The sequence below is a fragment of the Aegilops tauschii genome, chromosome 4, assembly GCF_002575655.3.
Source record: "Aegilops tauschii subsp. strangulata cultivar AL8/78 chromosome 4, Aet v6.0, whole genome shotgun sequence".
Lineage (NCBI taxonomy): Eukaryota > Viridiplantae > Streptophyta > Magnoliopsida > Poales > Poaceae > Aegilops > Aegilops tauschii.
Window position 1 is genome coordinate 442,609,572 of NC_053038.3, and position 27,863 is coordinate 442,637,434.

General features: G+C 40.1%; 1 protein-coding gene, 1 long non-coding RNA gene, 26 other non-coding genes and 6 pseudogenes across 29 annotated transcripts; 33 read left to right on the forward strand and 1 right to left on the reverse strand.

Moving 5' to 3' along the window:
- Window positions 1–9,380: 9,380 nt before the first annotated feature.
- On the reverse strand, window positions 9,381–15,280 carry LOC109743331 (uncharacterized). Its single transcript, XM_020302410.4, has 9 exons — window positions 14,686–15,280; window positions 13,269–13,903; window positions 12,788–13,098; window positions 12,509–12,623; window positions 12,044–12,129; window positions 10,976–11,035; window positions 10,801–10,878; window positions 10,305–10,481; window positions 9,381–9,640 (listed from the first exon to the last, which is right to left on the reverse strand). The coding sequence occupies exons 1-9, from the start codon at window positions 15,114–15,116 to the stop codon at window positions 9,602–9,604; spliced, it is 1,932 nt and encodes a 643-aa protein (XP_020157999.1). The 5' UTR covers window positions 15,117–15,280; the 3' UTR covers window positions 9,381–9,601.
- A 211-nt stretch (window positions 15,281–15,491) lies between these two features.
- On the forward strand, window positions 15,492–27,730 carry LOC120963069 (uncharacterized). Of its 2 annotated transcripts, XR_005754811.3 has the most exons (3): window positions 15,492–15,614; window positions 17,948–25,011; window positions 25,232–27,730. It is a non-coding gene; the product is annotated as an uncharacterized lncRNA (long non-coding RNA). The 2 variants fall into 2 exon arrangements; XR_005754812.3 differs by having other exon boundaries at window positions 15,498–25,011.
- LOC120963655 (small nucleolar RNA R16) lies at window positions 16,042–16,129 on the forward strand. The gene has a single exon (XR_005755406.1). It is a non-coding gene; the product is annotated as a small nucleolar RNA R16 (small nucleolar RNA).
- On the forward strand, window positions 16,176–16,259 carry LOC120963654 (small nucleolar RNA R16). The gene has a single exon (XR_005755405.1). It is a non-coding gene; the product is annotated as a small nucleolar RNA R16 (small nucleolar RNA).
- On the forward strand, window positions 16,314–16,398 carry LOC120963708 (small nucleolar RNA U36a). The gene has a single exon (XR_005755457.1). It is a non-coding gene; the product is annotated as a small nucleolar RNA U36a (small nucleolar RNA).
- Window positions 16,443–16,538, forward strand: LOC120963625 (small nucleolar RNA Z223). The gene has a single exon (XR_005755381.1). It is a non-coding gene; the product is annotated as a small nucleolar RNA Z223 (small nucleolar RNA).
- Window positions 16,667–16,781, forward strand: LOC120963644 (small nucleolar RNA Z278). The gene has a single exon (XR_005755395.1). It is a non-coding gene; the product is annotated as a small nucleolar RNA Z278 (small nucleolar RNA).
- LOC120963614 (small nucleolar RNA SNORD25) lies at window positions 17,544–17,639 on the forward strand (annotated as a pseudogene).
- On the forward strand, window positions 18,191–18,274 carry LOC120963656 (small nucleolar RNA R16). Its single transcript, XR_005755407.1, has one exon. It is a non-coding gene; the product is annotated as a small nucleolar RNA R16 (small nucleolar RNA).
- Window positions 18,469–18,557, forward strand: LOC120963627 (small nucleolar RNA Z223). The gene has a single exon (XR_005755383.1). It is a non-coding gene; the product is annotated as a small nucleolar RNA Z223 (small nucleolar RNA).
- Window positions 18,788–18,902, forward strand: LOC120963643 (small nucleolar RNA Z278). Its single transcript, XR_005755394.1, has one exon. It is a non-coding gene; the product is annotated as a small nucleolar RNA Z278 (small nucleolar RNA).
- On the forward strand, window positions 18,955–19,028 carry LOC120963640 (small nucleolar RNA Z199; annotated as a pseudogene).
- Window positions 19,242–19,334, forward strand: LOC120963652 (small nucleolar RNA R64/Z200 family). The gene has a single exon (XR_005755403.1). It is a non-coding gene; the product is annotated as a small nucleolar RNA R64/Z200 family (small nucleolar RNA).
- On the forward strand, window positions 19,519–19,592 carry LOC120963641 (small nucleolar RNA Z199; annotated as a pseudogene).
- Window positions 19,808–19,900, forward strand: LOC120963653 (small nucleolar RNA R64/Z200 family). Its single transcript, XR_005755404.1, has one exon. It is a non-coding gene; the product is annotated as a small nucleolar RNA R64/Z200 family (small nucleolar RNA).
- LOC120963635 (small nucleolar RNA Z103) lies at window positions 20,129–20,225 on the forward strand. Its single transcript, XR_005755391.1, has one exon. It is a non-coding gene; the product is annotated as a small nucleolar RNA Z103 (small nucleolar RNA).
- On the forward strand, window positions 20,620–20,715 carry LOC120963612 (small nucleolar RNA SNORD25; annotated as a pseudogene).
- LOC120963624 (small nucleolar RNA Z223) lies at window positions 21,170–21,264 on the forward strand. The gene has a single exon (XR_005755380.1). It is a non-coding gene; the product is annotated as a small nucleolar RNA Z223 (small nucleolar RNA).
- LOC120963642 (small nucleolar RNA Z278) lies at window positions 21,402–21,516 on the forward strand. Its single transcript, XR_005755393.1, has one exon. It is a non-coding gene; the product is annotated as a small nucleolar RNA Z278 (small nucleolar RNA).
- LOC120963692 (small nucleolar RNA Z102/R77) lies at window positions 21,719–21,806 on the forward strand. The gene has a single exon (XR_005755441.1). It is a non-coding gene; the product is annotated as a small nucleolar RNA Z102/R77 (small nucleolar RNA).
- Window positions 21,868–21,948, forward strand: LOC120963693 (small nucleolar RNA Z102/R77). Its single transcript, XR_005755442.1, has one exon. It is a non-coding gene; the product is annotated as a small nucleolar RNA Z102/R77 (small nucleolar RNA).
- Window positions 21,997–22,095, forward strand: LOC120963689 (small nucleolar RNA Z101). Its single transcript, XR_005755438.1, has one exon. It is a non-coding gene; the product is annotated as a small nucleolar RNA Z101 (small nucleolar RNA).
- On the forward strand, window positions 22,160–22,246 carry LOC120963691 (small nucleolar RNA Z102/R77). Its single transcript, XR_005755440.1, has one exon. It is a non-coding gene; the product is annotated as a small nucleolar RNA Z102/R77 (small nucleolar RNA).
- Window positions 22,343–22,426, forward strand: LOC120963694 (small nucleolar RNA Z102/R77). The gene has a single exon (XR_005755443.1). It is a non-coding gene; the product is annotated as a small nucleolar RNA Z102/R77 (small nucleolar RNA).
- Window positions 22,592–22,678, forward strand: LOC120963688 (small nucleolar RNA Z101; annotated as a pseudogene).
- On the forward strand, window positions 22,863–22,948 carry LOC120963705 (small nucleolar RNA snoR8a). The gene has a single exon (XR_005755454.1). It is a non-coding gene; the product is annotated as a small nucleolar RNA snoR8a (small nucleolar RNA).
- On the forward strand, window positions 23,380–23,474 carry LOC120963665 (small nucleolar RNA snR60/Z15/Z230/Z193/J17). Its single transcript, XR_005755416.1, has one exon. It is a non-coding gene; the product is annotated as a small nucleolar RNA snR60/Z15/Z230/Z193/J17 (small nucleolar RNA).
- Window positions 23,581–23,676, forward strand: LOC120963680 (small nucleolar RNA Z43). Its single transcript, XR_005755430.1, has one exon. It is a non-coding gene; the product is annotated as a small nucleolar RNA Z43 (small nucleolar RNA).
- LOC120963706 (small nucleolar RNA U31b) lies at window positions 24,019–24,105 on the forward strand. Its single transcript, XR_005755455.1, has one exon. It is a non-coding gene; the product is annotated as a small nucleolar RNA U31b (small nucleolar RNA).
- On the forward strand, window positions 24,194–24,297 carry LOC120963695 (small nucleolar RNA Z107/R87). Its single transcript, XR_005755444.1, has one exon. It is a non-coding gene; the product is annotated as a small nucleolar RNA Z107/R87 (small nucleolar RNA).
- On the forward strand, window positions 24,393–24,488 carry LOC120963610 (small nucleolar RNA R30/Z108). Its single transcript, XR_005755370.1, has one exon. It is a non-coding gene; the product is annotated as a small nucleolar RNA R30/Z108 (small nucleolar RNA).
- LOC120963739 (small nucleolar RNA SNORD14) lies at window positions 26,419–26,539 on the forward strand. The gene has a single exon (XR_005755485.1). It is a non-coding gene; the product is annotated as a small nucleolar RNA SNORD14 (small nucleolar RNA).
- On the forward strand, window positions 26,852–26,947 carry LOC120963613 (small nucleolar RNA SNORD25; annotated as a pseudogene).
- LOC120963657 (small nucleolar RNA R16) lies at window positions 27,549–27,631 on the forward strand. The gene has a single exon (XR_005755408.1). It is a non-coding gene; the product is annotated as a small nucleolar RNA R16 (small nucleolar RNA).
- Window positions 27,731–27,863: the final 133 nt, after the last annotated feature.

The following is a 27,863-nucleotide window of genomic DNA, read 5'->3' on the forward strand; positions in this document are numbered from 1 at the left end:
GGAATGGCTATGGAAATACCATAATAGGTAGGTATGGTGGCTGTTTTGAGGAAGATATAAGGAGGTTTATGTGTGATAGAGCGTATCGTATCACGGGGTTTGGATGCACCGGCGAAGTTTGCACCAACTCTCAAGGTGAGAAAGGGCAATGCATGGTACCGAAGAGGCTAGCAATGATGGAAGGGTGAGAGTGCGTATAATCCATGGACTCAACATTAGTCATAAAGAACTCACATACTTATTGCAAAAATCTGCAAGTAATCAAAAACCAAGCACTGCGCGCATGCTCCTAGGGGGATAAATTGGTAGGAAAAGACCATCGCTCGTCCCCGACCGCCACTCATAAGGAGGACAATCAAAGAACACCTCATGTTTCAAATTTGTTACACAACGTTTACCATACGTGCATGCTACGGGACTTGCAAGCTTCAACACAAGTATTTCTCAAATTCACAACTACTCAACTAGCACAACATTAATATTACTACCTCCATATCTCAAAACAATCATCAAGCATCAAACTTTTCTTAGTATTCAACGCACTTGTAAGAAAGTTTTTACTAATCCTGGATGCCTATCATATTAGGACTGATTTCACAATTTAAGAAAATTACCATGCTGTTTTGTAGGACTCTCAAAATGATATAAGTGAAGCCTGAGAGAACAATAGTTTCTATAAAACAAAACCACCATCGTGCTCTAAAAGATATAAGTGAAGCACTAGAACAAAAATTATATACCTCAAAAGATATAAGTGAAGCACATAGAATATTCTAATAAATTCTGAATCATGTGTGTCTCTCTCAAAAGTGTATTCAGCGAGGATGATTGTAGTAAACTAAAAGCAAAGACTCAAATCATACAAGACGCTCCAAGCAAAACACATATCATGTGGTGAATAAAAATATAGCTCCAAGTAAAGTTACCAATGGACGAAGACGAAAGTGGGGATGCCTTCCGGGGCATCCCCAAGCTTTGGCTTTTTGGTGTCCTTGGATTTACCTTGGGGTGCCTTGGGCATCCCCAAGCTTAGTATCTTGCCACTCCTTGTTCCACAATCCATCAAATCTTTACCCAAAACTTGAAAACTTCACAACACAAAACTTAACAGAAAATCTCGCGAGCTCCGTTAGCAAAAGAAAACAAAACACCACTTCAAGGTACTGTAATGAACTCATTCTTTATTTATATTGGTGTTAAACCTACTGTATTCCAACTTCTCTATGGTTTATAAACTATTTTACTAACCATAGACTCATCAAAATAAGCAAACAACACACGAAAAACAGAATCTGTCAAAAACAGAATAGTCTGTAGTAATCTGTATCTAACGCAAACTTCTGTAACTCAGAAAAATCTACCAAAATAGGACGACCTAAATAATTTGTTTATTGATCTGCTGCAATTGTAATCAGTATTTTATCACGTTCTGGTGATTTTAGACAATTGTTTTAGTGAACAGAAAGTTTCTGGAATTTTCAGCAAGATCAAATAATTATCATCCAAGAAGATCCTATAGGTTTTACTTGGCACAAACACTAATTAAAACAAAAAACAAATCTAACCAGAGGCTAGATCAAAGATTTATTCCTAAACAGGAGCAAAAAGAAAAAAAATTGGGTTGCCTCCCAACAAGCGCTATCGTTTAACGCCCCTAGCTAGGCATAAAAGCAAGGATAGATCTAGGTATTGCCATCTTTGGTAGGCAATCCATAAGTGGCTCTCATAATAGATTCATAAGGTAATTTTATTTTCTTTCTAGGAAAGTGTTCCATGTCTTTCCTTAACGGAAATTAGAATCTAATATTTCCTTCCTTCATATCAATAATTGCACCAATCGTTCTAAGGAAAGGTCTACCAAGAATAATAGGACATGAAGGATTGCAATCTATATCAAGAACAATGAAATCTACGGGCACATAGTTCCTATTTGTAACAATAAGAACATCATTAATTCTTCCCATAGGTTTCTTAATAGTGGAATCCGCAAGATGCAAGTTTAGAGAACAATCATCAAATTCACGGAAACCTAGCAAATCACACAAAGTTTTTGGAATCGTGGAAACACTAGCACCCAAATCACACAAAGCATAGCATTCATGATCTTTAATTTTAATTTTAATAGTAGGCTCCCACTCATCATAAAGTTTTCTAGGGATAGAAACTTCCAACTCAAGTTTTTCTTCATAAGATTGCATTAAAGCATCAACGATATGTTTGGTAAAAGCTTTATTTTGACTATAAGCATGAGGAGAATTTGGCATGGATTGCAACAAGGAAATACAATCTATTAAAGAGCAATTATCATAATTAAGTTCCTTGAAATCCAAGATAGTGGGTTCATTGATATCTAAAGTTTTGACCTCTTCAATCCCACTTTTACCAATTTTTGCATCAAGATCTAAAAACTCCGAATTTTTGGGAAGCCTTCTAACTAAAGTTGACTCATCTCCAGTCCCATCATTATCAAGATTCATATTGCAAAACAAAGATTTAATAGAGGACACATCAATAACTTTTAGATCTTCATTTTTATTCTCATAAAAATTAGAAGAACACGCTTTTACAAAGCAATCTTTCTTAGCACGCATCCTAGCGGTTCTTTCTTTGCACTCATCAATGGAAATTCTCATGGCTTTGAGAGACTCATTGATATCATGCTTAGGTAGAGTAGATCTAATTTTCAAACAATCAACATCAAGAGAAATTCTATCCACGTTTCTAGCCAATTCATCAATCTTAGGCAATTTATCTTCAAGCAAAGCATTGAAATTCTTTTGAGAAATCATAAATTCTTTAACACTAGTCTCAAAATCAGAGGGCATCTTATTAAAATTTCCATAAGAATTGTTGTAGGAATTACCATAATTATTAGAGGAATTACTAGGATACGGCCTAGGATTAAAATTTTCTCTATAAGCATTGTTACCAAAATTATTCCTATCAACAAAATTCACATCCATAGAATCATTATTATTTTCAATCAAGGTAGACAAAGGCATATCATTAGGATCGGAAGAAACACTCTTATTAGCAAAAAATTTCATAAGTTCATCCATCTTTTCACTCAAAACATTGATTTCTTCAATCGCATGAACCTTTTTACTAGTAGATCTTTCGGTGTGCCATTGAGAGTAATTAACCATAATATTGTCTAGGAGTTTAGTGGCTTCCCCTAAAGTGATTTCCATAAAAGTGCCTCCTGCGGCCGAATCTAAAAGATTTCTAGAAGCAAAATTCAATCCGGCATAAAAAAAATTGTATAATCATCCACAAATTCAAACCATGAGTAGGGCAATTACGTATCATTAATTTCATCCTCTCCAAAGCTTGTGCAACATGTTCATGATCAAGTTGCTTAAAATTCATAATATCGTTTCTAAGGGAGATGATTTTAGCGGGAGGAAAATACTTAGAGATAAAAGCATCTTTGCACTTATTCCAAGAATCAATACTATTTTTAGGCAAAGATGAAAACCAAGTTTTAGCTCGATCTCTAAGCGAAAAGGGAAATAGCTTCAATTTAACAATATCATTGTCCACATATTTCTTATTTTGCATATCACACAAATCAACAAAGCTATTTAGATGGGTAGCGGCATCTTCACTAGGAAGCCGACGAATTGATCTTTCATGACAAGATTCAGCAAAGCAACATTAATTTCACAAGATTCAGCATTAGTAAGAGGAGCAATCGGAGTGCTAAGAAAATCATTGTTGTTGGTATTGGTAAAGTCACACAATTTAGTATTGTCTTGAGCCATCGTGACAAACAAGCAATCCAACACACAAGCAAACAAGAGGCAAGCGAAAAAGAGGCGAACGAAAAAAGAGGGCGAATAAAACGGCAAGGGTGAAGTGGGGGAGAGGAAAACGAGAGGCAAATGGCAAATAATGTAATGCGAGGGATAAGAGTTTGTGATGGGTATTTGGTATGTCTTGACTTGTGCGTAGACTCCCCGGAAACGGCGCCAGAAATCCTTCTTGCTACCTCTTGAGCACTGCGTTGGTTTTCCCTTGAAGAGGAAAGGGTGATGCAGTAAAGTAGCGTAAGTATTTCCCTCAATTTTTGAGAACCAAGGTATCAATCCAGTAGGAGACCACGCTCGAGTCCCACGCACCTACACAAACAAATAAGAACCTTGCAACCAAAGCGATAAAGGGGTTGTCAATCCCTTCACGGCCACTTGCAAAAGTGAGATCTGATAGAGATGATAAGATAATATTTTTGGTATTTTATGATAAAGACTAAAAGTAAAGAAAGCAAAATAAACGGCAAAATAAATAGTTTGTTGACAGGAGATTAATATGATGGAAAATAGACCCGGGGGCCATAGGTTTCACTAGTGGCTTCTCTCAAGATAGCATAAGTATTACGGTGGGTAAACGAATTACTGTCGAGCAGTTGATAGAATTGAGCATAGTTATGAGAATATCTAGGTATGATCATGTATATAGGCATCACGTCCATGACAAGTAGACCGACTCCTGCCTGCATCTACTACTATTACTCCACACATCGACCGCTATCCAGCATGCATCTAGAGTATTATGTTCATAAGAACAGAGTAATGCTTTAAGCAAGATGACATGATGTAGAGGGATAAACTCATGCAATATGATATAAACCCCATCTTTTTATCCTCGATGGCAACAATACAATACGTGTCGTTTCCCCTACTGTCACTGGGATCGAGCACCGCAAGATTGAACCCAAAGCTAAGCACTTCTCCCATTGCAAGAAAGATCAATCTAGTAGGCCAAACCAAACTGATAATTCGAAGAGACTTGCAAAGATAACCAATCATACATAAAAGAATTCAGAGGAGATTCAAATATTGTTCATAGATAATCTTGATCATAAACCCACAATTCATCGGATCTCGACAAACACACTGCAAAAAGAAGAGTTGCATTGAATAGATCTCCAAGAGAATCGAGGAGAACTTTGCATCGAGATCTAAAGAGAGGGAAGAAGCCACTAGCTAATAACTATGGACCCGAAGGTCTGAGGTAAACTACTCACACATCATCGGAGAGGCTATGGTGTTTATGTAGAAGCCCTCCGTGATCAATGCCCCCTCCGGCGAAGCGCCAGAAAAGGCCCCAAGATGGGATCTCACGGGTACAGAAGGTTGCGGCGGTGGAAATAGGGTTTTGGCTCCGTATCTGATGTTTTCGGGGCACGCAGGTATATATAGGAGGAAGAAGTAGGTCAGTGGAGCTACGAGGGGCCCACGAGGGTGGAGGGCGCGCCCAAGGGGGTAGGCGCGCCCCCTGCCTCATGGCCTCCTCGTTGATTGCTTGACGTTCACTACAAGTCCTCTGGATCACGTTTGTTCCGAAAATCACATTCCCGAAGGTTTCATTCCGTTTGGACTCCATTTGATATCCTTTTCCTTCGAAACACTAAAATAGGCAAAAAATAGCAATTTGGGCTAGGCCTCCGGTTAATAGATTAGTCCCAAAAATAATATAAAAGTGTATAATAAAGCCCATTAAACATCCAAAACAGAATATATAATAGCATGGAACAATCAAAAATTATAGATACGTTGGAGACGTATCAATATTCTACAAAGATCTTTATCGGTCAAACCGCATAACAACATACGTTGTTCCCTTTGTCATCGGTATGTTACTTGCCCGAGATTCGATCGTCGGTTTCTCAATACCTAGTTCAATGTCGTTACCGATAAGTCTCTTTACTCATTCCGTAATGCATCATCCCGCAACTAACTCATTAGTCACATTGCTTGCAAGGCTTATAGTGATGTGCATTACCGAGAGGGCCCAGAGATACCTCTCCGACAATCGGAGTGACAAATCCTAATCTCGATCTATGCCAACTCAACAAACACCATTGGAGACACCTGTAGAGCACCTTTATAATCACCCAGTTACGTTGTGACGTTTGGTAGCACACTAAGTGTTCCTCCGGTATTCGGGAGTTGCATAATCTCATAGTCATAGGAACATGTATAAGTCATAAAGAAAGCAATAGCAAATAAACTAAACGATCAAGTGCTAGGCTAACGGAATGGGTCAAGTCAATCACATCATTTTCTAATGATGTGATCCCGTTAATCAAATAACAACTCATGTCTATGGCTTGGAAACTTAACCATCTTTGATTCAACGAGCTAGTCAAGTAGAGGCATACTAGTGGCACTCTGTTTGTCTATGTATTCACACACGTACTAAGTTTCCGGTTAATACAATTCTAGCATGAATAATAAACATTTATTATGATATAAGGAAATATAAATAACAACTTTATTATTGCCTCTAGGGCATATTTCCTTCACGCACATGAGTACTCGCAGACGCATCGTGTGTGCTACTCCTAGCCACCGCAAGCAACTAATTTGCATTTTTCAAAGTTTTTTTGTACACACAGAATCGCACACGAATTAACTGTAGTAATCGTCTGTATTATATTTTCTCCTCGCAAACAGTTCATCCAAGTGGGCTATTTGTCGCGTATCACACTCATCTTGTTTACATGAATCGTTTTTGTTCTTTTGGCTCATCGCAAATAGTTCATCTATGTGAAGTGTGTGCCGCATATCACACACATCTTGTTAAGTTGAACCGTTTCTATTATGTTCCTTAATCGAGAACACTTTGTCCGAGTGAACCGTATGTCGTATATCACACATCTTGATCTGGCTAACCGTTTCTGTTGCATTCCCTAATAGCAAACAGTTCATCCGAGCGAACTATATGCCGTATATCCCACACACCTTTATATAGCCGCCCGTTTCTGTTGTTCTGCCTCATCGCAAACAGTTCTTATGGATTAACCATTTGTCACGCATCACACACGCAACTGTAATATGAACCGTGTTTGATGTATACGCCATTGCAAACGTTTTGCATCTTTTTTTACGGGTTTTTTTACATCACCGTTTGCGATTAATGGATCACACACAGTTTCGTCAAAGGGACTCTGATCGTAGTGTCGCGTTAGCAGTATCCTGCAGTAGTGCTAGTGCGAGTGGGAGACTATTGGAAATATGCCCTAGAGGCAATAATATTGTATTCTTATATTTTTTTATATTCATAATTAATTGTTTATACCTGGAATATGCGATTCAGTGGAAAACTCATATGCACGTGTGAAATGATAAACCATAAAAAAAGGTGCCTAGTCTCGCCTCTAAGACTAGCTCAAGTGTTATTGGTGATCACATTTTCCAGATCTTAGGATATCGTTAAGTGTAGTGATAGTTCTAAAACAACATTGAGATTATGACATTGGAAGAACGATCATATTGAATCGACCCAAACTTGTTTATTATGAATTGAGATAATATTGTCTGTAATTAATTGCAATAATATGAGTGTTAACATGTGATTTTGCTCCTTAGACCATGAGAGTATCGTAATCACTTCTTACTGTACGATGGATTTTTGGGGTTGCTCAAACGTCACATGTAACACCGTGATCATAACGATAACTTACAGGTTCATAGAAAAGTTTAACAAGGGACTAGATAGCTCGAGAGTGGGATTTTCTCCCTCGATGATGGAGAGATATTCTTAGGGCCCTCTCGTTGTGGCGACATCCATTATCGTTTGGCCAGACACGTGGCTACGTCACGGGGATGCCGGAACACGACAACGAGAAAGAAGAACAAAACCTGTAAGAGAATAATGGTATAATGAGCATGTGATGACTCAGGAGGATACCGATGCATCCCGGGTTTTGTGAAGTATCGCGAAGCAAAGGGAACATCACATGATAACCAAAGATTCACTCGAATTTCATTCGTATGCTCATAGGGATTGATATGGACGTCCACGGTTCCGCTATCGATCACTGAACGAAGGGTTTCATTCATGTCTATGAGTTACTGAACCTACGGGGTCACAAGCTTAAGGCAATCACGATCTGCTGAGTGTTAGTAGGACGGGAGTGATGAGAACATATTTGTGAAAGTGTTCCATTAATATTCGAAACAGTTTTGACAGGATCTGTAAGTGTTTTGAGGTCACCGGAAGGGTTTCAGAGAGTATCGGGTATTACCGATAAATAATATATAGGTGGAAAATATTTCTGGGGCTGTTAAATTATAGGGATAATTGGTTTTATACCCTTAGTTGAGTCCCCCTCGTCAGGATTGCCCCTAGTTTTTGAAAACACGTGGTCTTTCCCAACCCACTTTGGCGTCTTATGCTTTTGCCCTTTGATCGTCACTTTCAAAACTTCACAACTAATTCATACTAAATCAGAAAAATGCAAATAAGATACCAAAATGTTTGGAAAACATCACATGTATGTCAATGTCACTTGCATTCATGACAAAAGTGTTGGTAAGTGACGAGTTTTAGCTCTTATGATACCACCATGAACAGTACAATCTAAAAAGTTCAAAAAAAAGTTGGTGGCAAAGTATGACAAATGACATGGTGGTATCATAAGAGCTAAAACTCGGATGGGCCCTTCCCAACACTTTTGTCATGAATGCAAGTGGCATCGACATACATGTGATGTTTTCCCGAACATTTTGGTATCTTATTTGCATTTTTTGATTTAGTATGAATTAGTTATGAAGTTTTCAAAGTGACGGTCAAACGGTCAAAGGGCAAAGGCACAAGACGCCAAAGTGGGTTGGGCAAGAGCACGTGTTTTCAGAAACTAGGGGCAATCCTGACGAGGGGGACACAACTAAGGGTATAAAACCAATTATCCCTAAATTATATATGAAAGGCCTAGTGGTGGAAGGCAACTTGGGCCACCAAAGCCCAAGTAGAGGTGGCGCCCCCCTTTTCCCACTTGGGAAGGGAAGGGATGCCGAATTGGAGGGGACTCCTCCCCCTCTTGGTCGACCAATGTAGAGGGACTTTCCCTCCCCTTGTGGCGCCCCTCCTCTCCCCTCCAACCTATATATATATGAGAGGGTTTCCATTCTATGGACACACAAGTTTTTGGAGCCTTCTCTAGTTCTTCTAGTTTTAGTTGGTCCTAGTTGACTAATTAGAGCTAGGTCTAGTTCCTCTAATCCTTATAATTAGAAGCCCAATGTGGTTATAATCTCCTCTCTCTAATTCTCTGGCGACGATTAGCTCTAGACGGTGAAGCACTGCTGGATCGTGAAGGTTGCACGCTTGCAACCAAGTAGAGAGGCCTTGTTTTCGGTCTTCGGTTCGAGGGATTATTCGTGGGCTGTTCACGGGATCGTTCATTGACAGTTCGAGGGACTCCAAGTACGACTTACACCGACACGTTCTTCTTCCGCTGCAACTCAATGACGGTAACGATCGTGATTTCAACCCTTTATGCATCTTCATATTGATCTTGGGTGTACGTACGCACGGTTTTTTTGGTTTTCTACTATGTTTCCCAACAAATACACCAGAACCCAACACTGCAATTTAATTGCTAAAATCTTTCTTTTTTTAGCAAAGGGCAGCATTGGTCGGTTCTACAATTGACAGTTGCATTTACGCCAAAACAAGTACATAAGGCGCAGTTTGCCAGCTTACAAAATGTCCTTGTACCATTTCTACACATTATCGTAGATAAGACTATCCATGTCCATTTTGGCACGAGGGCAGACAGTGTAGACATGCTGAACAAAAAAGCTATGAAAGACTATCCAAAAGTGACCGAATTGAATTCCTTCCATGCCTCCTGCAGAAACAAAAGGGGGATCGTGTAAATTATTTTGGTTAGTCGAAACAATTTTTCTTCAGAACAATGAATCAGTGTGAGAAATGGTCGCAGCCATCACATAAGATATTATTTTCTACAAAATCAACTAGAAATCCATACTACAGGTTTGATACTTAATTTCAAATGATTTGGTTAGCAAGTTAAAGCCTCTGATATGCGCATTTGAGATGATTTTGAAAACCACCAACAGATTTGAGTAAAATCAGGTTGGAGTAATAAGTAAAAGGCAACGGCAGTGGAGCAGAATTGCATAATATCACGTTGCCCTACACTGTCAGTTTTGCTTGCAGACGGCATACCAAACTAGCTATCCTAACCTTCAATTGAGCCGGTATAGAGTTTCACAAAAAAGGAAAAAAAAACTGCTATACAACTAGTACCCTGACATAAGTTAACAACTTGTTGTGAACTCCACCATCAGCTATGCCATAAACCACATACCAAACTAGCTATCACCACTTCCAATCGGACAAGCATAGAGTTTCACCCTAAAAAATGATTTTAAAAATGGTATAGAGCAATTACCCTGAAGTAACTTAGCCATTTGTTGTGAACTTCTAGTCAATCCATAACGTTATTTATTTTTCTTTTACATAAAGGCATTTGGGATAATCCATGGTACCTGTAGAATCTCAAAAACCTTTTCTGCTATATACTTTTGATGCATGGCAGCTCCTCGCTGTTGCAACTTATCTGGATGAAGACATAACAACGCCTTCTGATAAGCTTTCTTAACCGCTGCTCCTTCAATTATGTTAACCAATGGAACTGGTTTCCATCCACTCTCAGGCCAGAGAACCTACAGAAACACATGAAGTTAAAAAAAAAGCATAACCCTGGTATCATTATGTCATACTCTAAAGAGAAAAAAAGGAGGAAAGCCTCGTTTAACAAAAACAACACCTGTTCAAGAGATATCTTTCTTTATGTACATAACTTGGCATTGATCTTCAATGTGCCAATAAAGTAGGAAGAAGATAGTAATTTATTTTAATAATGGGTTAGTGCAGAAGACGAGTCAACAAAAAATTGCAAATGTGGACGTGAAACATTGCCCTGGGGAATTCAGAGATACCATACACTATGAGATTACATGCAAACGATGCTCTTGCACTTACATATTGCAGTGTAGAAAGCAATGACCGAATATTTCCTTCTTTTCCCTTTGACCACTCCCGGATTTTGGATTGAGATATCTACATTGCAACAAGCAATAGAGCTGAGATATAGAACAGGAAGTTCATGGGAAAGAAGCAACAAGTTGTGAACTCTGATTCCTATTTCGTGTGGTACCTTTATTTGTTCCTTTTCATTGTCATCCTGAAGAATCTGATCTTCGTCCAAATGCTCAACCTGGTTTGTAAAATAAGAGATGGTAAAACACAAAAAAAAGGTTAGAGAAAACATCTAATGGGCTGAACAACTTTCATACTTATCTTTTGTTAGAGGCACACACTTTTATTAGTCTGGTCCCCAAAATTTAATGACAAACTGCTCAAATGCTGGTGGTTTCTGCTAATGAATCATCACTAGGTCAGGTTTCATGGTATAAATTAGGAAACTATATCTAAGTTGGATTCTTACATTATTTCCTATTGTAAGATAATGTTATTTTTCATGTTGGCCCTGGGTTACAGCTGAATATAGTAGGTATGGCACTCTAATGGTGCATATGTTGAATCTCTTGAGACCAGAATAACAGGGTGTGGAGATGTGCTCTCTTTAAAATATTGTGTGGGAGGGTAGCAACTCATGTCCAAATGTAACACTTACGTAGACAGCTTTAACTGAACAGCATTACCATAAGTTAAATCAGAAACATTTGGGTGTTACAGTTAGGCCTATCTATGCCCTTATTCGGAAAAAAAAGGGCTATCCATGCCATGTCATTCTGAGATGATGACGTAAATGGTTATGGTCAGTGTACGTGTTGTTTGCGGATAGGCATAATGGTTCATAACAGTACCTGTTAAAAGTGTGAAAGTTTAAAACGTTGAAACAGTCAACATGGCTCTGAAGAAGAGCAAGAAACTGGCTATTAGCATAGAAACTGGCGAATTCCAAGTTGTCATGGGCTTGTGTCTCAACCTTTGACAGTGCCTTGTTATAAGACATGTAGGTTAGCAATTAACTGGCTGTAAACTGACATAGTCAGCTTGCTTAGCAGAACAGCAGTAATACTATATACCAGTCCAATGATGGAATTTCAACTTTCAGGGTCCTTGGAGTTTATATACCGATTATAGCAAGCAGGGTTAGCATGGCTGCTCAGTATACAAACCAACAATAACAATTGTATTTTCTTATACCTACAAGGCTAGAATAATTCGTTTTTTAATAACAGAAAGACTTTGCACGTACCACACATTCTTCAAGATTTTCCATGTGACTTTCCTCACGACTTGTTGTGTCACGCACCTTTTCCTCTGTTTCAACATGGAACGACTCTAGGAAACACAACAACAAGAAATACATCACAGATGAGTTCTTGGAGATTACGCTAGCGACACAAGTTCAGTAAAATGATGACAACAATCATACAGAAATGTTTTTGCCAACCAGCATCTGGAGAAACTTATGGCCAAACATGAATAAACCACTTACGGTCCTACAGTACCCCCCCCCCCCCCCCCCCCTGCTACATACCGAGTATTGCAAGCCCCAAAAATGTTATAGAGGACACCCAGAGACTAGAAAGAACTATGTGGGATTTATGTGCTGCAGGGTTATTGAAAAAGCAACCAATGGTTTAACCAATTAAAGTTATTCCTAGAAAGCAAAAACAATTCACAGGTTTGATTCATTAATTCATTCAGGTATACTTACTATCAGCAGATGGAGGTTTAACATCTTCGGTTCCCGAGAGTTTGCCTGTTCTTGTGAGTATTTCATCATCGACTGTAAGGACGGGTTTCTCCATCCTACCTTGTACGTCTCTTATCTGAATGAAATTAAAGATTAATCTAACTGGTGTATCTGTGTAATGTCAAACTGCTTATCTTGTTTAAAGATAGTACAAAGGAAAATTTCACACATTTATAATTCAGAGCTTGATCAGCATTCAACGAAGTATCCAGGAAATATGACCACACAGATTTGACTTACTTGAGCAGCTGCAGGGGAAAATGCATTCTGATTGTTTGTTTTATCCGTCTTAATATCCTCACCAGTCTCTAAATCCGAGATGCTAAATTTATCTTCAACTCCACCTTTGCTTCCATTTTTTCCACTGGACTGATCTTGAGCCTCAACTGCCGCTTTTCGCTTTGGTGAAACCTCAGGACTGAAGATTTTGATGAAATCCTTTAGCACTCTGCTACCACGACTTTTCTCGTCTGAAGGTGGACGTGAACTTTGAGTTCTGGGGCTCCCTGCTGATACATTGTTCTTTGCATTATTGATACTCTTCTTTGTTCCTGAAGAGAGAGAGAGCACCAGCCTCAATAAAGTTACATCAAAACGACACGAAAACACTTTATATTACTGTCCTAGAAAAGAGGCATGCCGTTTACTGGTACAGAAGTTACATAAGCTGACAGACTACGTACTTAATGACATGCGAGCAGCGTTCTAAATAAAAAGGTACCTGCTTCTTTGGATTTATCACCCTGCAGGTAGTCATCAAACACTGAAGATTCCTCCCTGGTTGTTGAGTTTATACTGTGTTTTCTTTCAAACAAGCCATCTTTCCCAGATTTGTAATCTTCATAGTCGGTCTGACTTTTTGATGCAGGCGTGGCAGTTGACATGCTTTCTTCCTCATCAATTAGGTCGATGCCTTGCACAACTACTTGAGGGAAGCTTCTAACCCCAATAATATTTCCATCTTTTTCTTGCACACTAGCTGGCAACATTAACAAAGCTCCTTTCCCTGCCCACTTATAGAATGAAAAATGGAACTTGTCACTGCTGATGAAGCTTGCTGAACTAATAGGAGTCCCTTCACATTCACTGTCCATAGAGTTAACATGTTGAGAGCTGTCCTTCTTATCTCCACTTGAACGGAACCGGGATAGGAAGGGATATCGATGCCACGAGAAGGGATTCCTCTTCGAATCTTGCTGGGATACCCCCTGGGCAAGAGAACTGTTCGTGGATGAATTCGGTGAAGCTGGAACACTGTAACCATAAGATGTGTCATCATCATTTCTGTTGGATATATGCCGGGATGGAGAAGTAGGCACTGAACTGTCCACACCTCTGGTGAACTTCATGGAGAAGCTGCAAGAAGCAGATATAAGCAAAATAAAAATAAAGTATGATAAGTAGTTCTGTGCATTCCTATGTGGAGTTAAATTTCACAAGGTGTAATCAGATAGTGGTTATTTACAAGATAATGCAGGGGAAATGGACATCAATCATTAAATATAGCATATTCGAACAAATCAATTAAAATAGAGAATAACGGCTCTGAGCAAAAAGAAAAGAAAAACTGCACTATGGCCACAAATCAAAGCAGATAGCCCAATCCTCTCGCCCCAGCCATTCTCCATATGATGAAATGATCTTTGATCATTTGGATGACGTGGGACAGCGGCCAAGCCACATCGTTGAAGGTCTTATTGTTTCTTTCCTTACATCATGACGTCAGAATGACGAAACTGTCGATACCATGCCTGCACACCTTATCAAACCACTCTCTGGCTGCATCCACCAATCCTTGAACACTGAGTGAAGGTAAGGCGCCCGATGAGTATAACCCAACCAGTCCATCAGAAACGACCATATAATTCCCTGATCAGCGCAGCCAAGCAGGAAATGGTCAATATCTTCAGTGTCACCCCAAAAGAGTGCAGCCAATTTGGAGCAGCCAGATAACAGGGTCATGTCCAATGCTCTATCATTTCTTTGTTTAAATTCCACACTAGAGAAATAAACGGTATACAATGTCGCATTTCTCAGCGTGACAGTATCTATAATCGGCAAGAACAATAGGCACCGATGTATCAGTTCAGTAGTTCAGTATGAAAATCCCGCAGAATGCTAATAACTAAACCAAATACCTGGACCGCGACAGCAGGCGGCTGGTGGACCCGCCGGGCGACGTGGGCGCGCCAAACACGTCCCGATCGCCGGAGGCGCCGCCCGGCCTGGGCGACGCCGGCGGCTCGGCCCCCGGGAAGATATCCTTGTAGAACTCCTGGCCGAGCTGCCTCCGCTCGGAGCTGGTGCGGTCCCCGAAGACGGGCCTCTCCCCGGGCCCGCTCTCCCCGCCGCTCCGCCGCTCCCTGGACGCGAAGCCGGAGCTGGTGCGGTCCCCGAAGACGGGCCTCTCCTCGGCCCCGCTCCGCTCCCTGGACGCGGGGCCGGAGCCGGAGCCGGAGGGCGAGTCGAGCGAGGAGCGCCGCCCGCGGTCGCTCCCCGACGAGCGGCGGGGCGGGCCGCCGAAGACGTCCGCGAAGTCGACGTCGGACCTGCGCGGGGCGCCGGCCATGGCGACGGGCGCGTGTGGGTGTGGCAGCGGGGAACGGCCGAGCAGGTGGCGGGCGCAGCGTGGGTTTGTGGCGGGGAGCGTCGCTGGGAGTGGGGGTCTCGCATGGCTGCGGTTTTCGCTCGCTCGGACGTCGGACCCTCCACGTCGGCATCGGTGGGCCGGACTGGGTTGTCCGTTGCGACGGCCGCCTGTGAGTGATTTCGCTCACTCGCGTCGCTTTCGCGGCTGGCGGGTCGCGATCAGCCCAGTTCTGGCGATGGGCTTCTCTTACTTCCCAGCCCAGTTATGAAGTTTCGGCCGAAGGCCCATGTTAAGGTTGATTTCCGTTGCTACCGACTACCGAAACCTAACCTCCCTCCTCCTCTATATGAGCCGCTTTCCTCCCAAGCAACAGCCAACACGGCCGCCACCATCGCCTCCGCCCCTGCCTCCTCTCATCCAAGGCCGCAGCCGCTCTTCCTCCGCTTCCGCCTCGTTTCTACTCTGTAGATAGATGTGGTACGTTCGTGTTGCTTCTGAGTTTTTCTTGTGGGATTAGATTGGAATCATCAGATCAGATAATCTCTGGTTCCGAAATCTTTCTCGATGACGAGAGTACAAGCAGACGGGCGGTCTGAACTGATGCCATGTTGATATGTCTGCATCATCCGTGCCTGCCCCTGTGGTTGGCATCCGAGAGAAACACTAGGAGTCCGATCTGTTAATTTTTTTTTTGTTCTGTTCATGTTTGCGCTCGGCTCATATTCATCCTCTTAGACGTAGTTCAGTTTTCACTGGGCTCGGATCTAATGGGGGCACAGCCGGCGCGGATAGTGAGATGGTTTACTTACCAACCCTTAGCAGCGTTTGCCATTGCTCTGGAGTCAAATAGACTAACCGAGATTTTTAGTTAAAACATAGTTTTCGAAAAAAAAATATTCTTCGTGCTGGCAAGTGATGATCAGATATCCTACACTCTCAATGGAAAATTCCATGTGTGGACTAATAATCTCCGCTTATTATCTGATGCCTTGCACTATCGCTCTATATTTCCTTGCAAATGTATCAGTATTACCGTAGGGTGGCAGATGATGTGAAATATTGTATGCTAAACACTGAATCTTTGATATGTTTACAAAACTCCGCTTATTATCTGATGCCACCCATCGGTTTGAACCCACTTTACATGACTCTTTAGTGTATTTTTGTTTTGATTGATGGCAGTGATTTGAATCTTACCCGCGCTTCTGATTAGTTCATGAAGTACAAGGGAAAACATGGTTGAATTTCTTAATATGAGCCATACAAATATAAGCTCCTTTTATAGATTTGTGTTTTCTGGTTTGACAATGGCCGTGATGATAAACACTTTCAGCAAACATGCCAGTTCTGCTTCTGACAATTCATGACTGAAAAACCTGTTATACAAGATCTGAGCCATTGCACTTTGATTTTTTACTTGATCTCCCAGTTTTGGTAACTGAAATTAATGATTGATTACATTAGTTTCTTCCTTGCATTATGAATCAGGATTAGTGGCAGGTGATTTGTTGTGAAACACCATCTGAATTGCCGATGATGCTATGCCCAAGATTTGGAGGTACAGTTGGCTCCAGGATCCTGTTTACAGGATGAACCTACCTGGAGGCGCTGTACCCACATGACATTCATGGGCAAGTCTGAGTTTCAGATGAAACTTCTGTTGCTGTTCTCAATTTGAGTTCTGCTATTTTTGAACTGAGAACAAGTTGAGTTTAACTATCTCTCACAAATATCTCTGATTTTTGGAAGAGGCTGAAATCAGCTTTGTCTCTTGATTCTATGAGATGGGAGTTAAATAATGGCATGAGATTCACTCATACATTCCCTGCCTGAATCATCTTGTCAGCAGAACCCGCTGCAAGATATCTGAAGAAACAAACTCTGACGTTTGTCTGTTCAGAATATCAGTCCTATTTGCCTTCAACAAAACTTTAAACACTCAACGATTTATCTTAATTTTACTTAATGTACTATTTAGATTTAGCAGCTCTATAATCATTTGTGGTAAGCAAAGTCAGTGCACAACAATGATAAATGATCCACCTACGGTCAGCATATCTCCTAACATGCTGAATACAAGAACCTCTGTTGGGGTGCCTTCAGGCATCGATTTCTCCCAACACCCAGTAAATCACCAATAGATCATGAACAACACACTCTGAATTTTGTGTGCTTTGTCATCTGGTCTCAACTTGTGATCTGTTTGTGCTTCATCATCTGGTCATTGGGATGATCAGTCTCTTGAGTCTGGTCGGTTCCCACTGGACTCGTTACCTTGAAGCAAAAGCATCCTGTTGTATCCTTAGTTCCCCCTGTTGTGTGCCCTGAGTTTTTTCTCCCAGGGCAACAGCGGCTCTTACATACATGCACATATGCCCGTCGACACTTTCTTGGTATTTTGATTTTGACAACCGTGATGAGCCAATTTTACAGTTACAGACCTGTAATGACTCCTGTGGAAATGATCGCATGGTCAAAGAACATCTAAGGGACTGAGTTGTCTTTGTATTTTGGATTTTTGCTGTCAGCAGTTTAGATGTTGCTGCCTTATTTTTTATCTGCTTCTCTTCACCGTATTTGTGCTTGTAAACTAATCCGTATGGTTCTTGGACAATGAGAAAATGTTAAGCAGAAAGCAAATGTGCTTCTCGCTATCCAGGGTGGAATTTCTTGTGATGTGATTGAATGTTGAGGAACTATATTGCTCTCTCTTTTGATGAATTTGATTGAACTCTGTATTGTCTTCCAATTTGAACAACCTTATAAATTGGAACGACAAACATAGCGTTTGACAAAAGCAGCCTATGCAGAGAATGGACTACGTGGTGCTGGTGGAGGAAGGTCCAGAGGAAAGAGGTGTGGTGATAATGGAGGGTGGTGTGGTGTGGTGTACTTACCAACCCTTTGCACCGTATTGCTGTTGCTCTGGACTCAAATGGTCTAACCAAAGTTTCCCGTTTCTGATGTTTTCTCAAAAAAATTGAGCCGTACCGCTGGCCTTGTCTCTTCTTTTTTCCCCTTGTGAATTTATTTATCTTCCTGTGCAAATCAAGGGTTGCAAATGATGTGAGATATGATATGCTAAACACTGAATCTTTGATATGTTTACAAAACTTTGCTTATTATCTGATGCCACCCATCAGTTTCAACTTTCTACCCAGTTTTTGAAGAGGTTAGCTGAGCAATTTGGTTGCTGTTAGTATTGGTGTTTTCTTAATGCCATCATACCTGTGTTAATTCATGAAGTACAAGTGGATATATGGTTGAATTTCTTAATATGAGCCATACGAATGTTAATTCTTATTTTTGCGTTCTTTAGATTTGTGTTTTCTGGTTTAATAGGTGATGAAACTCTTTCAGCAAACAGTTCTGCTTCTGAGAATTCATGACTGACAAACCTGTTATATTCATCTTGAGCCATTGCAATTGATAAAAGCTGTGTACCAAAATAACTGGAACATTCTAATGGTATAGTTGTTTTGGGAAGTAATTTGAACCTAATCAGAGAGATGGTTTACAAGAACAATGTTGATGTGTCCTATCCCACTGGTGATATCTGGATATTCATAATTAATATAGCTGTTAAACCTTTGTATCTTGCATGTGTTCTTGTTGATCCTGAATTAGGAGCTTGTAATTTTTTCTGAAATGCCAGTGATGCTATGCCCAACATCTGGAGGTGCAGATGGCTCCAGGATCCTGTTTACAGGACGAACCTACCTGGAGTCCCTGTATTCACATGACATCCACGCGCAAGTCTGAGGTTGCTGATGATCACATGACTTATTCTTTTTAAGTGATAAAACTAAGCCTCTGTGTATCAAGTGATGAGAGAATACTGCAACAATATGATCCATGATCTGATTCTTAGTATTTAAGTCTCTGATGATCACTTTGCCAAATTTTCTTGTTTTTTTCTCGCTTGTTTTTTTTTTCAAAAGTTGATCCTCATGGGATGTGAAGAAAAGGTCCATGTTTCTGATGTCCTGTGACTGATAACCATCTTTAATTTCCTTCTGATCCCTTGTGCAAGTGCATCTTTGTTCAGACATTTTTCTTGTAATTGTCTTTTTAGATGCTATCTCGTATTTGCCTAGTTTTTTGGCATTGCGTTGATGAATTATGAATTTTCGCATGTCAGACTTCAGAGATGTCTTTGGCTTCAATGAGAAGTCATTTCATATTACTGAGCAATGAAATACCATCTGTAATGTTTCAGGACTGCCTCACCCTTGTCCTTGTGCCTTGCAACCGTGATTCTTAGTATTTAAGTCTCTGATGATCACTTTTTTTTCTCTCTCGTGTTTTGTTTCCAAAAGTTGATCTCTTGTGGGATGTGATGAAAAGTTGGTCCGTGTATCTGATAATACTAAGTCTTTGTGTATCAAATGATGAGAGAATACTGCAACAATATGATCCATGATCTGATTCTTAGTATTTAAGTCTCTGATGATCACTTTGCCAAATTTTCTTATTTTCTCTTGTTTTTTGTTATGAAAAGTTGATCTTCATGGGGTGTGATGAAGAAAAGTTGTTCTGTGTTTCTGATGTCCAGTAACTGATAACCATCTGTAATTTCCTTCTGATTCCTCGTGCAAATGCATCTCCGTTCATCCATTTTTCTTGTAATTGTCTTTTTAGATGTTTTCTCGTATTTGCCTAGTTTTGTGGCATTGCATTGATGAATTATGAATTTTCGCATGTCAGACTTCAGAGATGCCTTTGGTGTCAATGAGAAGTCATGTCATATGACTGAGCAATGAAATACCATTTGTAATGTTTTGTTACTGCGTCCTTGCTACTGTGGATGCTTTTGCAATTTCTACTGATGGAGGGAAGTTCATACGCCCTGCAATAAAGCAGAGTTGGCACGATTGACGAAAATAACGAAAAATGTGCTGTTTTGTCACACACACATCCCTTATACTACATGTAGATATGATAGTTTCACATATATGAAGCTACATGTAGCAGTGCTCCTCAGAAAATTGATGGATGTGAGGTCCCTTTCCCAAATTATCGACTACGATTATACTGTGTGCCACTGTAATCTTTATTAGAGGATTCCAAGCCAGAAGTATGATCCATCTTGCTTTGTTTCATTCTATTTAATATTCCTTTTTGGATTTTCACTTTTTAGAAGTTGAATGGATACGAGGATCGCCATCTGTTGTATCTATGCATGTCGTCCATTCGAATTATAGGGTCACATTTACTCTGAATTTGGGGTGCTTCGTCATCTGGTCTCAACTTGTGATTTGTTTGTGCTTCATCATCTGGTCATTGGGATGATCAGTCTCTTGAGTCTGATCGGTTCCCAATGGACTCGTTCCCTTGAAGCAACATCACCCTGTTGTATCCTGAGTTCGCCCCTCTTGTGTGCCCTCCGAGTTCTCTCTCCCGGGGCACTGGCGGCTTTTACATACATGTACATGTCACACACACAAAATCCCCGTTGATACTCTCTTGGTGTTTTGATTTTGACAACTGTGATGAGCCCATTTTACAGTTACAGACCTGTAATGACTCCTGTGGAAATGATCGCATGGTCAAAGAACATCTAAGGGACTGAGTTGTCTTTTTATTTTGAATCGTTGCTGGCAGTGGTAGGACCCTTCCCCGGACCCTGCAAGCGGGAGCTACATGCACCGGGCATCTTACCTGCCAGTAGTTTAGATATTGCAGTGTTTGTTTTGATTGCTTCTCTTAACAGTATTTGTGCCTGTAAACTAAGGGTCTAGGACACATCTAGATGTGACATAATTATGTCACATCTAAACTGATGTCCACTCTGTTTGTGATCTATTTTTTTTCTTAGTTTTTTTGTTTCTTGTCCTGCATTATATATTTGTGGGAGCTTAGATGTGACATCCTTAAAAAGCCTCTACTCCCTCCGTTACTAAATATTTGTCTTTTTAGAGATTTCAACTGGTAGTCCATTTGAAATATCTAAAAATACAAATATTTAGGAACAGAGAGAGTAGATGTAAATTAGACAAACTGGTAAACTAATCTCTGTATTTTCTGGTTTGATATGGCGGTGATGATAAACACTTTCAGCAAACATGCCAGTTCTGCTTCTGAGAATTCATGACTGAAAAACCTGTTATATTGATCTGAGCCATTGCAATTGACAAAAGCTGTGTCATCCCAGTGGTGATACCTGGAAAATCATGATTAATGTTTCTGTTAAACCTGTGTATCTTCCATGTGTTCTTGATCTAAATTTGGAGCTTGTAATTCGTTCTGAAAATTGTCTGAAATCCCAATGATGCTATGCCCAACATTTAGAGGTGCATATGGCTCCAGGATCCTGTTTACAGGATGAACCTACCTGGAGGCGCTGTATCCACATGACATCCACGGGCAAGTCTGAGGTTCTTGATTATCACATCAAACTTTTCTTGCTGTTTTCAGGTTGACCTCTGTTTTTTTAACTGATAAAACTAACAATTTGTTTAACGTCTTTGCTGAGTTTAACTAAGCTCTGTATTTTCTTGTAAAATGTTAATTTAGATGTGATTGAGTTTAACCATTTCTGAGGCTGAGTTTAACTATATTTAATTTTTGGTTTAATCAGTGGGAGATAAGATGATGAATAGATTAATTTCCCTATTGGTTTGATTGGCTGATATGATGGCCTCAATACTGAACCAAATCTGACCTCTCTCTTTTTGACATTTTTTATTTAATTTCCCTATTGGTTTAATTTCCCGATTTTGATTCCTGTGGGTGAAATGAGGATTAAATAATTTTATTGATGGACGGTATGATGTCCATTGAATCATGTATTAGCTCTATCTGATCATTCTCTACTGAGTTTTGTTCTTTCATTTTTAAGTATTTCTTTTTTGTTGTTTGAACGCCTGTTTTTGATAAACACGAGTTTATGGGTAATTTGTGTCTGAGGCATTTCTTTGATGTCACTCTTTTCACCTTGGGAGATCTGATGCATCCTGCCTCCCTCATGTCTTTTGCGTTCTTGGTACTTTTCTTGGAAAATATTTTTTTTTGTTTTAATGAGATGAGATGATGAATAAGATTAATTTCCCTATTGGTTTGATTGGCTGATATGATGGCCTAAAGTACTGAACCGAATCTGATCATCTTCTTGCTTCCTAGAAAAAGTTATCTGATTTTACTTGCCGATTGTTTTATTCTTTGTAGAGTAATATCATCTATTAATTTTCTAATTCAATCGGTGGAAGTGAGATGATGAATGATTTATTTCCCTATTGGTTTGATTGGCCAGCATAATGGCCTATATACTGAATCTAGTCTGATCGTCATCACTGGTTTGATACGAGAAAGTAATATATTTTGTTTTTGAAATATTGGAAATCTTCTTTGTATATGCTACTAAAACGAGCCTGAATTGTTTCTTGCTGTCTCTCTTTCTTGTTCTTTTGAAATCTTGTTTTTTCAAGTTGTTTGTTGTTCTGGGATGAGTATTATTGATGCAAATGATGAGACACAAGTTTTATGGGTAATTTGTTTCTGTGATGTCACACCCTTTTCACCTTGGAGATCTGATGCATCCTTGATAAAGTTCACTTATGTTGTGTTCTTACTTTGTGTTTCCTTTATTTCTGATGATGTCTAGATCGATCTTGGGTTATACTTGCCCCCAAATTCCAGTTTATCCTATGTGCTTCTGTAGTTTGTGATGCCTTTTTATCTAGTTTAATTCAAGTTCTTGTGGCACTGATTTAAATTTGAACCTTTGCTGGTGCAGTGATTATAAAACATTCCTCGTACTGATGGGAGATCCCTGTGAACGACTCCTATATACCCATAGAATCTGAGCACCAACAATATGGTTTCATTAGATTCTTCCTTTTTGTGCTTATTCGCCCTGAGATTGTTTTGTTCTTGGACTCCAAACTAATGTTTAAGAATTCTGTTATATATCACCACCATACTCTGAGTCCTTAGTCTTTTTGTTTGTCTGTGCCGAGGATTAAACTAATCTATAGACAAGCATATGTCTGAATTCTCGTCATGTGGAGCGATCTAATCTTCTCTATGAGGCCAATCTTTTTCATTTCTTTATCTGCAGTTTTATTTGATGTGTTCTGATGTTGTGTGAAGCCGCTAATGATTAGCGTGACCTTTTCTCAATGAAATCACTAATGATTACATAACCTACTGCCTTCCTTCTGAGGCATCATGATTCCTGGAATTCTTCTGTGTTTTTTTTCTGTTAATTCGTTTTGGTTTGCCTGTTGATTCAGTGGTTTGCCCAGGTCGAATGATGATCACAAGTTCATAGTTCATATGATCAAATCGTGATTACTTGAACAAAAAATAGTCTTTTGCTCCTATCTGACGACCTTTCATCCTCATCCTTTTCAGGAGAATCAAACAAAAGTTTTTTTTGTCTTTTTCGCATTTACATGTAGAACCCTACATTATTATGGTGTAGATGTATAGATTCCTTCGAGGATGGTGAAGATTGATATTTGGTCTCGTTTGTCGTAACTGGCATTTATTTGCCTTGCCGACCATCCTGCTATATCACCACCCATATTCTGAGTCCTCTTATTATATACTATCTTGGTTTTTCATGTTAATTCTGTTTTGGTATTTGGCTTATGATTAAACTAAACTAAATAGAGAATCAATTTCTATCTGCTCATTAAATATGTTGAATTTTTGTACAATAAATATGATCTTCCAGTGTGATTATCAGTTGCCACGTTCTTAGCGAGTTCCTATTCGTTTGTTTTTGAGATATCTTCTGTGGTTGTTGTGATCTGTTCACTAATTTTCGAAGTTCAGCTTGTTGTCAGAAGGATTAGGTTCTTCAGATCACTTTAAACTTTGATTGCGAATGCACAACAGATACTTTGATGCTTGCAATGTTTTTCCAAACCAATTTGAGGATGATGATTTCATATTTGTCGCCCCAGTCTTAGGGTCTGCATTGGTGGATCTGTGCTGATTGACATACTTCTGAATCTGACTCGGTAGATGGTGATATTATATTTGCGCTCTGTTAGTCATCTTTTCTAGTTGGTTGATTTTTCTTTGCAGACTTGTTCTTTTTCTTTGGTGATGGCAGTGACGATTTGCAAATATTCAAGCTCAACAGACCTAATCAAAGATTTTCTCTCCGGAGTTGATTTGTATGCCGATTACCCCGCTGAACCGAGCCATCTGATACCTGATTTTGTTTTTCTGTGGTTCATTGTTCTTTTCTCTCAATTCTCAATGTATCTTTTGTGTTTGATTTTGTTTGTTTCTTTTGGGGGATGTAGTTGCGATGAGGATAATAAGCTCCCTCTTCTGAAAGCATTGACGACATCGCTGTATGAATCGAACCAATTAAATATTGCCACCACTGAGCAACTCTGTATCGTCGAACAATCTCTCTTGGATGTTATTGATCGTTTGCTTCTTCTTACCTTCCAGTTACATTATCTGTTTGGATTGTTAGGAGTTATTGATGCATAGTTCTACATTTTATCTGAGGGTGGCTTGAGTTGTGAAGCATGGACATGGCTGGAAGTGCCGAACTGCCGTTCTGATACGGCAGGATACGGGGATACGGCGGGATACGCCGGAATACGCGAAATTTGCAGTATCCCCCGAATTTCAATTTTGAAAAAAGAAAAAACATAGGGATACGCTGGGACACGTGCGGGATTCGTTTGGGACACGGCCGGGCCCAAAACAGCCTCGGACCAACCCAGTATACCTAACCTATTTGGAGGAACTCCCGCTCTCGTCTCAAGGACGAAGTGCTCCCTCCCAGCCTCCCCGCGCCGCCAGCCTCCTGGATCGAAGCCGCCGCCGCCTTGACTCGTCGCCACCGCCGGCGGCGGCGCCTGGATTCGACCGGCGACCGCTGGTACTACCCCCAGCCTCGCAGGTAACCCAGCAGCCTCTCCCCTCTCCTCTTTCCTCAACCTCTTCCTCTTTTATCCTTCAGATTTGCTTGTGCTGCTGGAGGTTGCTTGCTGGCTTGCTGCTTGCTTGAGCTGCCGCTTATGCTGGTGGTGCTGCTGCTTCTCATGCTTGCATTGTCTTCCAATTATGTCTTGTCTTCTAATCTTCTGTACTGTCTGTGTTTGATGTGTTTTGCAAGATAGATGCAGCTTGCAATGACAACATGACATGGGGGGATGAGGATCAATCAATCATCACTTGATAAAAGAGACACCAAATGGGGCACTATCCTCTATTATGATCTCTTTCTCATTAATTTTCTGTCTTAATTGTATATTATATGGCATATTTTTATTTTATTTTATATATACTCGACGTATCCCTGAATGGCTGTTTTTGAAAAATGCCGTATCCCGTATCCCTGTATGCGTATCCCCGTCTTTCCGTCCCCGTGTCCGTGCTTTTTAGGTTGTGCATATGCTTCATCTTGGCATCTGAACCCATCAGCTTTTTGTTTATTTTGTTAGTGTCAGTGGATGATCTCTTTCTCATTAATTTTCTGTCTTAATTGTATATTATATGGCATATTTTTATTTTATTTTATATATACTCGACGTATCCCTGAATGGCTGTTTTTGAAAAATGCCGTATCCTGTATCCCTGTATGCGTATCCCCGTCTTTCCGTCCCCGTGTCCGTGCTTTTTAGGTTGTGCATATGCTTCATCTTGGCATCTGAACCCATCAGCTTTTTGTTTATTTTGTTAGTGTCAATGGATGAAACCTTGAATCTTATCTGAGCCCATCAGCTTTTTGTTTATTTCGTTGTTGTCAGTGGATGATCTCTTTCTCATTAATTTTCTGTCTTAATTGTATATTATATGGCATATTTTTATTTTATTTTATATATACTCGACGTATCCCTGAATGGCTGTTTTTGAAAAATGCCGTATCCTGTATCCCTGTATGCGTATCCCCGTCTTTCCGTCCCCGTGTCCGTGCTTTTTAGGTTGTGCATATGCTCTTGGCATCTGAACCCATCAGCTTTTTGTTTATTTTGTTAGTGTCAATGGATGAAACCTTGAATCTTCGCATCTGAGCCCATCAGCTTTTTCTTTATTTCGTTGTTGTCAGTGGATGAAACCTTGAAAACAATCTTTGGACACTTTCTGCCACAGTTCCTGTGAAGGCATTTACATTTTGATGATAGACCTTGAAATTTTTAACCACAACAATCGTTGGGCAATCTTATCTTCCAAATTAGATCTAGAATGCAATTACCGTCAGATTGAAAAGACGATAATTTTGCTGCTTTTTGAGGTTTAAAACAGCTCAGGTCTTTTGCTTTTTTTATGTTGTAAACAGCGGCAACTAATCATCACTGATATTGTCTGGCAATGATGATAAATTTAAGGCTTGTTTCTCAAAACATTCGCAGTTGCTGACTAAGAGCTTTCGCCCAGCCAGGCTTGAGAGCTAATGCTGCTAATTCCTTCCTTGGATGTCTGAGCCTTGTTAGCATCCCCATTGTTATCATTGTTTTTATTTTTGTTTGTCGTGTAAACTCGTTTATTTGCATTGCGCAAATGTTGACAGTTTCTGCCAGAGAGTTTTTGCCCTGCCATATTTGAGAGTTAATGTTGCTAGATCCTTTCTTTGAATCTCTCAAGGCTCTTAAGCCTTCAATGTGCGTATTGATGTTGAAATTTTCTGAAAAACGTTAATAGTATTACCAGTATCTTATTTTTATTGCACCGGTGGCTCTTAATACATGTTCTTGTCACACACAAAATCCCCATTGATGCTCTCTTGGTGTTCTGATTTTGACAACTGTGATGAGCCAATTTTACAGTTACAGACCTGTAATGACTCCTGCGGAAATGATCGCATGGTCAAAGAACATCTAAGGGACTGAGTTGTCTTTGTATTTTGGATCTTTCCTGTCTTTCTTCTCTTAAAGGTATTCAAGCCTGTAAGCTAATATGTATGATTCCCGGGCCATGAGAAGATGGTAAGCAGAAAGCAATCGCAGTCCAGCACAGAACTTCTTGTGACGTGATTGGATGTCAAGGAACTGTATTGCTTTCTCTTTTGATGAAATTTACTGAATCAGAACAACAAACATACAAGTCGATGGGACGTTGATAGCATGTAAATGTCAAACAGTGGCTTAGCTTCTATTTCTCATTCCATGGTGGCGTGTTGGCGTTCTGGAAGCACCCTATCTGGTTGATGATCAGCATGAGATGCCCTGGCCTTATTTGAACAACTCAAACCACTACTCTGGAGATGCCCTGGCCCTATTTGAACAATATGGAAGCACAACAGAAAAATAGAGCCAGTCCTCATGGTCTAAGAATGGACGGGTGATCCTTCTTATATCTCCAGTTCTTTTCTCGACTGAGTTCTGATGGGGATGCTGCGGGTGTGGATAGTTTAAGGTCTAGCCGAGATTTCCTAGTCAACTGATCTAACTGAGATTTTCTGTTAAGATGTTTTTCTCAAAAGCTTTGACCCTTAGTGCTGGCAACTGATCAGATATTCTACACTCAACGGAAACTTCCATGTGTGTACTAATAATCTCTGCTTAATATCTGATGCCTTTGCATTAATGTGCTCTGTTTGTCTCTTCTTTTTTCCCCTTGTGAATTTACCTGTGCAAACGGTGTAAAATTTTGTTAAATATGAAGCTGGTCCCCCTGAAGTTTGATATGTTTCCAAAACCCTGCTTATTATCTGATGCAACCATCAGTTTTAGCTTTTAATCCAGTTACAATGGCATGTGTTTGTTTAACTCTTCCGTGGTTTCCATTTGATGAATGAAAACACCAATAAAT

Bases quoted from the DNA above. Each gene is read 5' to 3' on its own strand.
- LOC109743331 (XM_020302410.4), bottom strand. From the start codon at position 15,116: ATGGCCGGCGCCCCGCGCAGGTCCGACGTCGACTTCGCGGACGTCTTC. The intron at 11,036-12,043 runs GTACGTGCAAAG...TTTACAAACCAG, and splicing joins AAAATCTTGAAGAATGTGTG to GTTGAGCATTTGGACGAAGA. The intron at 10,482-10,800 runs GTAAGTGCAAGA...GTGTTTCTGTAG, and splicing joins TGCTTTCTACACTGCAATAT to GTTCTCTGGCCTGAGAGTGG.